This window comes from Phaethon lepturus, unplaced genomic scaffold (genome assembly GCF_000687285.1).
Source record: "Phaethon lepturus isolate BGI_N335 unplaced genomic scaffold, ASM68728v1 scaffold15410, whole genome shotgun sequence".
NCBI lineage: Eukaryota > Metazoa > Chordata > Aves > Phaethontiformes > Phaethontidae > Phaethon > Phaethon lepturus.
Window position 1 is genome coordinate 5,213 of NW_010511291.1, and position 12,557 is coordinate 17,769.

A 12,557-nucleotide genomic window follows, 5' to 3' on the forward strand; every position below is an offset into this window, starting at 1 on the left:
TTTCCAGATTTAACAGAGAAACATGGAAGCATCAAATGTGGTCAGGAAAAGCAACCCACAGGCTTTCTCTTTTTCATAACTGGGAGAGAAGATATAAAACACATAAAAGCATATTTCACTACTTAAGACTTGCAAGTTATGTAAAATACAGAATGCTTCCAAATTCAGGATAATTTTTTAGCTCTCATATCTGGTATATCTAAAGCAGTATTTCTCAAAGTGGATTGGCTGACAATCTGTAGGTGGTTTATTAAACAATATCTGCATCTTATGTCATATTTAGCAAAAATAAAAAAAGCCCCCCAAATACTCAAAGCCCCTGCTAGAGCCTCGTATCTTTCTACTAAAAAACCCCTTCAAATCCACTTTAAACGAGAGATGGTAGTGGTACTTTTCAATCCAAACCTAACAGGAAAACAAAAGTCTTAACATTATACATTGGCACAAAATTGTCATAATATTGCTCTTATTTACAAGGAAAACTCTTTTTTTAAAACTGTATTTGTATCATGGAATTGTTACAAACATACTCTGTCCCACCCAACCAACATTTTTCCTAATCAAATGGTATGAAAATAATTATTCATAAAATCCAACAGTCATAACACCAATCACGTATAGGTCTATAGGTCATTATGTCTGAAAGATACATTCATGTTTTGTACAGCATGAAACATACAAAAACTTCTTTAAAAACTCTTAAGGATGATACAGATCTTCATAACCCAAAGTAAAGCAGTTTTTTTGGCCATATAAAAATATTTTAAAGGCCATTTATACCACAACAGGTAGAAACATTTGAACAAATGACTTACAGTGCAGAAAGGCTTCAATGCTATTCTCTTTCCAATCAGTTTTTGGTTACCACAGTTCTGGCTTTGGAGAAGCCAAAAAGCCACTGAGTCACTGATGGCCAATTATTTAAAAATAGTTACTTGGTTCCAATTTTTTCCCCAGCGTAACTACTTAATACACTACAAATCAGCTTAAGTCAGTGCAGAGGAGGATTTTGGAGAGACCTATTATTCTTGCCTGTCTTTGTAATCAAAACAGTAATGACAGACAACCAATAAATATCCCACACTTAATTGTGGTATAAATGGGTCTTTTGAACTCAAACTGCTTTGGCAACTTTACATAAGAATATTTAAATATGTGACATACCAACACTATATAAATGTTGCTATAAACTCCATTTCTGATTTCCCTCAGAAAAAAAAGGGCAAATGCTATTTTCATTTACAACTTGACTATGAAGAAAATTTATTTTCAATATGATGGATGAATTATTTCAATTTTTAGACATTAAATGCTGAGTTTAAAATAACCTTCCAAGAAGCCAGCATCTCAGCTAATAACTTCATCACATGGAAGTTAAAGCTTATACTTCCCTAAAGAAGAATTTTCTTTTGTTGCAAATGGCTTAAAATAAAATGGAGATTAAAGCTACCTTATTACTCTTTTTCAGTTTATCAGATCCAGAGATTCTTGTAAGATTCATTCTTCACTGAGGGATAATATTGATTTAAGCATCAAATCTAGAAATATAAGTAACAGGGCCACAGGCCACCTAATATTATTTTGTTTTCTAAAAATATTTAAAACTCTATCTTCCATTTGGCATTGTGGTTCATGTTTATTACTAAGTCATAAGCCAGGATTTCATTTGCCTGAATCTCTTTTCACTGAATAGTTCATAGCTGATCTCTTTCAAATGTCCATAGAACACAGTACATTATATAATATAATTCTTCAATAGTTAAAAATTATTTAGCGTAGAACTTTCCATTTTAACTCTATGCTCTATATAGCTTACAACAAAATTTAATGGATAAACATTTTCAGGAAACCAATACAATAAATTAAAACTTTTAAATAGAGGGCATAAAGTTATGTTGTCACAGGGCAGTCAAAGAAATGACTTATTTTTTCCTTACAGTATATTACACCGGATACCTTGCTTCTGACTCGGTTTCTCCTATACTGGAAGAAGTACTAAAAACCTGGGACATTTATGTACCTTTAGAATGAGCTCAGATACTGTATCAGACAGACATTTCTTACAAATCTTCTACCTACTTAAATAAGAAGCAACCCATATGAACTGAAACAATTTTGCACAAGCATAACAGAAGGTGACTGGGTCATTATGGAATTAAAATAAAAGTTTGGGACAACTTCATAGTGTTCTTCTCCCTTCTCCCTCACCCAAACAATTAAAAAAAAAAAAAAGGCAGACCTGTACGAACATGGCTTGAAATCAACTATGAGGATTTAAAAAGTAACTGGTTAGCAGATAGTGGAATTAAATCACATCTGATTGTAAGTTCAACTTAATTATCAGTGCTATTAAAGAGTTATGTTCTAATCGAGTACGACAGCTATTCTCAATGAAAGGGTAAAAGTATCAGCTTCTAATGACCTACCAGCATTTCATAGTAAGCTGCTAGTAAGTTACTAGTTGGAAGGAATGAAGGAATGTGTCAGATTTTTCACGTAATTACAACAAAGCAGCATACAATGCTCATTCATTAGGTTGGCAGAGGTGCTTTTGCTATCAAGTAGCACATGGGTACTTGTATAAGGAAAGAGGGGATGGTATTTCCATGACCCCTTGCAGTAACATATTCCAAGCACCAAGGGCCATTTTAAAAGTCTGAACCCATTAAGATAAATATGACAGGACAATACCACCCCCACAGAATCATGAGTGCCTTTCACTGGATGTACGCTGTAAGTCTCAAGGCACTTAAGGGGTTAAGACATAATGCATGCACTAGTTCCCACCACATAATCTTAAGTCACACGAATCAGAATACACCAGTGTATGACACAAAAATTGTGTCAAAGAAATGCTGTTTATTTTTTTTTATTTTTATTGTTACTGTTTTGTACAAGATGCTGGTAAGTGGGCATTATGCAGCTACTGCTGGGCTAACACAGACGCCAGCTTTCTTCTAACAACCAGCTGGCCTCTAGTAAGGGTGTAGAACAAAGTGTGCTGCATCAGTAGGCAGTGTGTATCTATCTAGTATTGGCAATATTGCTAATGTTGTAAAAAACAAAACAGTGAGAGTCTGTACATAGTAAATAAACTTAGCACTGGAAAAAGACCATGGCTTAGTGTATTTTTTTCATTTGTTTTTCATTTTAAGAGACATGGGTGTAAAATAGAGTGAAATAATTCCAAGCCTTGTTTGTAGCAATTCAACCAGAAGCGCAGTATATGGCACTACAATGAAATATCGTAGATTACCCTGAACACAATTAGTTCTTTCAGTTTATGGTTTGTTCGGAGCAAAGCACGAAAATAAAGTCTTCAAACAGATGAAGGTTAGAAGAGTTTCAGAGACTGATTTTGTTTCAACGTAAAGTGCAACAGTGCTGAAGTTTTCAAAGTCCTTTGTCAATTCTTTGCTGTACTTCACTATAGTTTCCTGCAAGCAGTATTACGGCACAAAGAATGCTGCCAGTTCATTATAGAGGACAGGATTCCTCAGGTGATATCCTAGGTTTTTTTGCTCTTTACTTATGCAATGATGGTTGTAAAGGTTTAATAAATCCTTCTTCATACACCTTCAAAATAGCTTCACATACAAATCTGTATTGACTCTGAAAAAGAAAGTAGATTCAGTAAATTGAAAAGAAACGTAATTGAACAATGTCATGTGGAAGCAGAAAAGGCCCATCCCATTCTCTTGACAAGCCAAGAACTGCGCTTCAAGCTAATTTAGGAAACACAAAACAACAGGAACTTTATGTTAGAACATCTTGAAGAATGGTATGAACAGCACTTTGAAATATATACCAGAAGTCATACCCACAAAACCAGTACTATTATTGCAACATCACCTATTTAGTAATTTTCTCAAGTTTCACTGACCTGAGGTTTCCATGCGCTTGGATTTACAAGCTATGGTTTCAAAGCACTTTTTCATACTTTTATTAATTCTGGCATGTTACTGGCACCCCTCTCAGAATTTGATAAAAAAGAAAATTGTTTCATGTTTTAAAAGGCCAGAACTCCAGTTTCTTAACATTATACAATGCCCAACTCTGCAATATATTCAAGTCTAGCACCTGCGCACATAAAGGCCACTAATATTTTTTTTTAAACAAATACTACTTAAAAAACCCAACAGTAATCAAATTAGAATATAATGAAAATAAAATTAAATAAAATTTAATTTTTAAAGTGTCGTGACTAACGCTGAATACTGCATAATGGTGTAGATGCTGGTCAGAAAGTCAGCATGCCTGCCCTTTCAGTGTCATGGAATATCCCTCTATGCAGTAATCAGTGATGCCAGATCTTAAATGGGCACAGTAACAGATTTAGTAATAGAATTATTATTTTCTGTATTGTTGCATGTATATTAAAATAGTTAAATTTATACATATTTGCCTCCAGTGCTCCCTGAAAGAGACTGAACTCTCCTCATACAGTACTCTTAGCAGATACCCATGCATAGGGCCACCGTGTGGACACTAAGTGAATCTTTCAGGATATACCAAATGAGGACAAGAGTGCCAAAAGGAGAAATAATAGGTAATGTTTATGAAATCTTAAAACCTCGCTGAAATCTTTTATTATCCCTTCTCCCTCTGATGCAGTAAAGACCTACGTTTCACTGAAGCTTGAAAATTCTGGTTTCTCTAAGAAAAATGAGATGACAAGAGGATATTTAGCATGTGCCTTGAAAAAAATACAGTTAAAACTCTTATCACTGCACCTCTTAACTTTACTAATAAACCTCTCTTCGTCTCTACATATGCTAGAGAGATACGGTATTCATACTGTATAGTCATCACAAACAGCAAGAGCCATCCTTTATTATTTTTCATGTATCATCATCTTCCTCATCCTTCCTGTGCTAGCTGAATAACACAACTTTTTTTTTTAATGGAACATGAATACTGGAACAGCAGCACTGAATGATAGATGACCTAGAAATGGAGGCCCATACATACTTCTTGTCCATCTGAATACTCTCTGATGAATGCATTATTCAAACTTGATTAGAGGAACAGCAGCACGGACATCAAAGTTACTACAGTAACTACCTTCAGGTAACTGTGGGAGAGATTTCATACTGGATCTTGTGCCTTTTCTCCTTCAAAATACTTTCTATTTAAACACTATATACTATGAATACAACTATATAACTGACTACTGATTAAAAAAAAATAAAAAACATGGAACAAAGAGTAGTCAAAGCTTGGAACAAGCAAGAGTCCAAGCCTTTTTTTTTCTTTTTTTTTTTAAAGATAACTCAATCTTTTGACCCTTTTTAGGTGTTTTCTAAAAATACAAACACAAACTGCAACACCTGACTGATACAAACAAAAAGTTTCTAAATCTGTTCTAAAACTTTTACAATTCTGAAATAGAATATGTTAAAGCAACATTGCCATTATCTCAAACAACATTACAGATCCAGGAAAAATTCTAGCATCTGAAGATACATCAAATGTGAAGAGAGCACCAAAAGAATCCTCGTAGCAAGTTACTTTTTTAGACTAAATACACTTAAAATTACTTTGCTGTATCTCACATCAGATTAATTACACTGTTTTTTAAAAATACTATTTCTCTGATTATTTGCCTTTAATTGAGTCACTACAGGACAGAGTCAAGGCTTCCTTTCATTATAACTAAGGCAACAACAACAACAAAAAAATCACTGAATTGCATCAATGAAGGTTTTTCTTGCATGTCTTGGATCTTTCTGTGTTTACCTTTTATACTGCTCCCACCCTTAACACCTGGAATTAGGCTCCTGCTTTCTCTACTGAGTGATTTTAACACTACTGAAAATTGTCCCTTTTTGACATTAATCGTCAGGTGTCTCTGGAACAGCTGCTGCTTTTTTCAAGTTTTCTTTGTAAAAATTTAAAGAATTGCTCTTTTCCAATAGCCTTACCAATTCATTCCCGCCAGGCGCCAAGGCTACAAGACACTGGGTAAAGATAACATCTTTCCAATATGATCAACAGCGAGTGTATTAACAATCCATCTAATGATATGATTAGATAATAGGAAATTATTCTTCTGCAACACAGAACAGCAAATATGATACTCACAGGTGTTTGGATCATCATGGCTCTTTGATCTCTCATGGTTCTCACAATATCTAATGGATAAACAGGCTGATTGCACTCAATGAGACACATAGCGGTCTCCATAGTGATAAGAACTCCTGTCCGTCCAATCCCAGCACTGAAAAAAACAACAGAAAAGCCAAAATGGAAAATGAAACAAAGAGTCTGGAATATAGCTCATACTTGAAGACCTTCCTTCTCAAGGATTCTCATGACTGATCATTATGATTCCCATACTATTAGGGCAGGGGTTAGACAGATTGTGTCCACGTGACTGGAAGCCTCCATCTTGCCTGAACAGAGCAAAAAAACAATCAGTGCAGAAGTGTCAACCTTTTGAAGAGGGACTGTCTTAACCCAGCCATTCACCTGAGCAGAATTTACAAACAGATATTTATTTAGATCATATTATAAACCATACTAATAATCTAGATGATAACAAAACACAGAGATACCTTGCATACACTGTGCACTTTGTGTCAATTTGACCATTACTGGAATGTTGGGCTGATTTGATAAAACCGTGTTTATGTTCTTGAGGTGATCCATACCTTCATATTTCAGAATAAGGAATAGAACAATTACTAGAAACCTTTGGAGGATGACAATAATGGTAATTTTCTTAGTATTAAAAAGTACAAGAGAAATCTAACTTGCGTAGATTGAAAAGGAACACGTAAGAGCAATCTCTTTCAAGACAAGGAAGAGCCGTAACATATACATCTTGGAATGGCAAAACTGTTAAGCGAGAGTACATGAATCAGCTTTAGCTTAAAAATAAAACTTATCTACAGATTTATCTGCATTGTTTTACACATACATACACTTTTCCACAAGTAGCAATCCTCAATTCTGAGTATTTAACCTTGAACTTGATAATCAGTTTCAAATTCAAATTTTTCATATTCAAGAAAATTATGTTGCACTTTTGAAATAGAAAAACAATATTCTTCCATATTTGAATACAGGACCAAATCCATATTTTCAAATGCTAGCGCTATCTCAACTCATACAACTAGTATTTCAGTCAATAAATTGAAGTGTTTGCTTATAAATAAGTTAATATAAACATTCCAAACTTTGAAACTTAATTGTTCCGATTTTGAAGCATAACTTCAAATTAAGTCTGGCCAAACTACTAGTTTAAATCTTTGCCCAGAAGGTGGCATTAAAGCTACTGTATATTTCAGTGATGTCATGAGAATTTTATGACAAGATGTAAATGTGCTGGTTATATAAAATTATTCAATAGCATTCTATATTTCTAGAATTCGTCTGTACAGAATTTATATGCAGAATGCTTTATCAAATCCAAATAGGAACAGTATCTGTCAGAGAACCTAATGACTCATTTTACAACTTCAGAAGATTCAGAGAAGGGCAACGACAATATAAAGTGTGATAGTTTCGATATGATAAATTTCAGGTAGGCTAGGACTCTTCAGCGTGGAAAAAGAAATAATTGACTGATGGAGTGGAACATTGAGACAGGACATGAAAATCATGAGGGGCACAGACAGGATGGGTGGCTCACCATCACATCTAGAACAAGAATTAGAAACTGTTCAACTAAACTAGTAGGAGCCTTGTAAAAATCAAAACAAACACATGAACACAAAACACTAGCTTCCAAGCTTAAGCAGTTCAATATAACAAAAACCTTTCCAATTTCTTAAGGTTTTTGTTGCTTTACAATCTGTTTTTTGTTTTGTTTTTAAACTACTGTTGTACAAAAGAAAAGTCTGCTCTACTAGCTACTTGGCTTTCCCACACTAAAGCTGGTGGCTTAGCGCTGAAAACAAGTTTCACCATTTTGTTGCTCTAATGCCTTGTCTTATTACACTGAACAGACGTTAGAAATAGCGTAGATGCACCATAGAGAGGAATGCCTGGGCTCCTTCAGGTTGACTCACAAGTGGAATTTGGTTATACTTCCCAACAGCCACCAAGTCAGGCCAATTAAATTAATGCTGCACTGTGATATTCCCTCTCATTTCTTCTGTGAAACATAAAACTGTTTGTAAGTGTTGGTATTGAAAATATCAGTGTGGAGCTGAACTGATGCCTCATTGAGCTGAATGAAACTGTGCATACTCCTCAAAGTTGTTGTTCCAGTGTCTCTGCAGACTTCCACACTTATATTGTAGAAGTTGTATTTGGCTGATATTTTCACTATTTGTTCACAGCCATATCAACCAAAAGTGTATCAATAATGGAAGTTGAGGAACAATATAATTTGAGACAGTGGCATTCTGGTACTGGTTTCTCTAGTTAGTAAGATTCACCCTGACCAGCATAAAGCAGAAGAGTGAGCAAAACCAGTTAAATACAATTTCTGATAGACAAAGTGTTAAAGAGAGAAAACATGTTTCTTTCATCTTCTTCAATAAATGTTGAGGTTTTTTGTAGATTAGATAGCCTTTAAATCGATGTTTTCCCTTAAACCTCTCAGCTTCTCTCTGAAACAGGAACAACGCGCACCTGACTTGGGAACACTGACTGGGGAGTATTCAGGAATTTAGAGGGCAAATTTTATCACAGAACTGCTCACCAAGAATTGGTATAGCACATGTTCATTTGAAGACATTTGTCATTATGCATTATTACAGTTTACTAAGTAGGTACTTTAAAGGATTAAGATTTTGAAATTTACTGGAGGAATGTAGAATGCTAATAAAAACTACCGCACAACAAAAAAAACTATTTCATCTGTACATAAAAATCTGAGTAACAGAGTTATTCTAATTCATGACAAAAATTCTTGAGAAAAATGTGTCATCTTCATGTATGTATCAAAATATCATGTAGCCTAAGACTGTAGACTTAAGAGAAAGTATCTTTTATTTGATCGTTGCATATACCACCCACGTTTTTTGCTACAGATTATTTATACAGCTATTCTGGAGTTTTGTAGAATAGTCACCAATGAGGAAAAGGTTCCTAACTATATTTTAGCTTTTCCATGAAATATTATGTAGACTGTTAGAACAAGCATTTTAAACTGTAAACAAAACAAAAAACCCCAAACCAACAAAATCCCTACATAGATCAGTGCATATAGATACAAAAATTTTGCTTATTGAAACATGATTACAATTTTAAGTAGTTATTTAATTTAAACATTGAGTTCTCCTGTCATGCCCAAAGCAGATACAATTAAATGTTTATTTCAACAACAAAGCATAGAAAAGCTATTTGATGACAAATAAGTTCAGTTTGATGATTTAATGAAGTTGGAAAAAAAAGGATACCTGCAATGAACAACAACAGGTTCTTCTCTGCCAGCCCTTTTCTTTCGCACAAGACACACAAAATCTAGGAAATCGCTGGAATCATCAGGAACCCCATGATCAGGCCATGCTATGTACTGGATTTGGGTTAGTTGGCGGCTTTCCTCTTTCTAGTCAGAAACATGAAGTTTATTCAAGGCTGAGTCAGGTCTCATTAAAAAAGTAAGCTGGTAATAATAACAACAACAAATGGTACATTTACAGCAGCTTGTGCTCATAATAAAAGTGGCTTCAGGCAACTAGCAGCACCTTATTAATCATTGCTCATCCTGGATTTTATAATTACCTTTTTTTTTGTAAAAACAAAAAAGGCAATCTGCAAATGTTTACATCTTCAACAGGTTAAAAAAGTTACACACCATGTAACAGCAAAGCAGTTCAAGGATACCAATGATCTATCTGAACACTCAAATGTACAAGAAAGTGGTCAAATTTTTAGCAAAACAAGTTTAACAGAAAGAGGTACTATCTTACTAGGTCAAATGACAGAACTGGGCTAGGGAGGGGAAAGGCAGGACTTTCAGACAGAAAAGATTTTCTTCAGACCCCATGTGAACAGCAGCATTGTTTTGGCTTTATCTGCACCTCTTAATTTTATCCAGTATTCTATGCATAAGATGCAGAATGACTTTGTTTTCCACTCCCTCCTGCCCCTTGCTCTAATATCAGAAACAAAATCTGCCTCTGGTTAGCAGAGGGGACAGTCCATACAATCAGTGTAAAAGCAACATTTCAAAGAGGAGGAGTTACCACACTTTAAATAACCTTTAGGCATGGAATACTTTACAGAGGTTCCACTGCTGATAACAAATGAGCAATTGTCTCAACAGGACACAGAGAGGGAATTTTAACTGCAAATTGACTCAAAGGCAGCTCTATAAAACTGGCATCTCATCCAGTAACCCAAGCAGTGAGAAATGAGTAGGTGAACTAAATTCCAGATACTCATTTCCAAGCATTTCTGAGATTGAAATGCTAGCTGTGGAGGCTCTGAAAACTATGCATGCCCTGAAAAATCATGCAATGCATGTTCAAGAAGCTCCTCGTTTACATGTAGTCGCCAATCCCAATTCATCTTTCTCTCAGCAGGATTTATCTGCCATCTACTTGCACATATTCTCCAAGATGGAATTATTACAAATTGTTTGCCTCTACAAAGACAGATTTTCAGTTGTAATAATGAAATACCTCTAGTGTCTCATATTTTGAAAACATCAAGGAAATAACAAGTTTCTCAACTTCTTTAATTACATTTTTTTCTTTGTCCAGGGCATGAAATACACCCATTAAGACTTTTAAGACAAATAATACATCTTTTATGTGATTTAAAACCAATTAATATGATTCTGGAAACTGAATCTTTGGGATATTTTGATAGTGAAAGGTTTGCTATCATTCTAAGAGCAGAATTTATACAAGGTAAGTACACGGCAATATGAGTAATTTTCTAAAGGCTTCTATAAATAAACAGTTATATTTATGTGGATATGCCACCAAGTTGAAAAGAAAGTCTGATTAAACAAGTTTTAGCTAGTCTGTAAGGATATCACAGATTAATTCTTAAGAACATATATTATGATTTTACCTCCAGATTAGTCAATGTCATTTCTCGAAAGACATAAGCAGGATTTCCTTCTTCTGAATGGCAGGTAATCTGGAAATTCCCATATGATGAGCTTCCTGATGGCTCTGGCCAGTACTGATGGCATTTAACCTAAGGTCAACACATTTTCAAAGATGCCTGTGTTTAAATTCACAGAGTATTATTTTCATTCTCTCTAGTTCCTCATACCTTTGTCCATTAAAGATGACTTTGATAATTTTGTAATGACTATTAATTTACTTACCAAATAGACTGTTACCTAATTACTGTTTATAAAATAATGTATTGCAGAGATTTCCTGGTTCTCTTTTCAAGAGGACACATGCACCAGCTCTTGAGGTTAGTTTAACTGAAGATGCATGCTTTTAATTTTCATTACAATTTTTAAAAAAAGTATATCTATAAATATTCCATCTTAACACTTGAGTGACAAAAATGCTGCTTTATAAACATTTCTGACCTCCAAAATCCTAATCTAATCTTCTCAAAGCACATTTGTATGGGAAAAGAACAAATGGGAAAAAAAAAGGCTATAAGCAACAAAAAAGTTTCTAAACTAATGCAGAAATTAGGAGGATGCAGATGGTGGACTTCAAAGATTCTTGATCATATCATCAAATGTGAATGAAAACTTTGAACACTAAGATTTTCAGATATATTGCTTAAACATCTAATTAGAGAGGTCATTTCAGCTCAAGTGTGCTTTTGTTTTTCCAACCCACCTGGCGATTATTTAAGAGCAGCCAGATTTGCAGACTTCCTGCTCCACCGAGACATCCCGGCATGCAGTGGGATAGTGATGTCTGTAGCCTCATGATCAGCTTTAGAGCAGGGAGTCTGGCTATAGGTATAAGACAGATAAGTCCTTTTATTTCATTATTAAGCAGTTCTCCAAAGAACTCCACAAATATCATTACTGAAGGGATAGGGGAACCTCAGAGAACTGCTATTGCAAGTCTGTTGCAGATCAGCGAAGAAAACTCAAATTAAAAGGCCACTTGTACTGAAATTCCCTCCAATCATGTTTATTTGGGAGCAGGCAGCATCATGCTAACATTGAGTCACTGAAAAATGGTTTAAAACCACTGCAACTCCCCTTCAATTATTTTAATTATGTTTAGAGGTCTGACCTCCCAGCAAATATATGTTTATTATAAAGTTAGAATATGTACAGACAGCAGAACTACAGTCTGAGTTGATCAGAACATCCACAACCTACTATAAAAGAAATCCTGAAGGTGGAAAAATTCCACTAAACTATTATTTCAGATTGTCATTTCTGTCCACACACTCAACCAGCCAGTGCTACGATGAATGCTCCAGACTATAAACTCAATAACTCTGGAATTACACTGTGTGTATGACCAAATTTGACTGTTTTGCCTGCCTCCAAAGGACAAAGCTGCATAATAAAAAAAACAATTAAGGAGAAACTATATAACTTACCCCATACCAACAAACCAAAAACCAAACCAACCACAAAGTACACCTGAGGCCTTTTACAGCACAATTATTTTTAGTAATTTATAATTCTAGTTATTTTATTACTAGTACTCTATTTT

General features: G+C 34.7%; 1 protein-coding gene across 1 annotated transcript in view; it reads right to left on the minus strand.

The window, feature by feature from the left end:
• Positions 1–2,866: 2,866 nt before the first annotated feature.
• PTPN4 (protein tyrosine phosphatase, non-receptor type 4 (megakaryocyte)) overlaps positions 2,867–12,557 on the minus strand; it is a gene marked incomplete at its 5' end in the record, with an annotated part of 43,485 nt that continues 33,794 nt past the window's right edge. Inside the window, 4 exons of the mRNA XM_010283517.1 lie at positions 2,867–3,612; positions 6,085–6,220; positions 9,354–9,502; positions 10,978–11,106. Of these exons, the coding sequence (XP_010281819.1) occupies positions 3,526–3,612; positions 6,085–6,220; positions 9,354–9,502; positions 10,978–11,106 (501 nt within the window). The remainder of the gene's footprint in view (positions 3,613–6,084; positions 6,221–9,353; positions 9,503–10,977; positions 11,107–12,557) is intronic.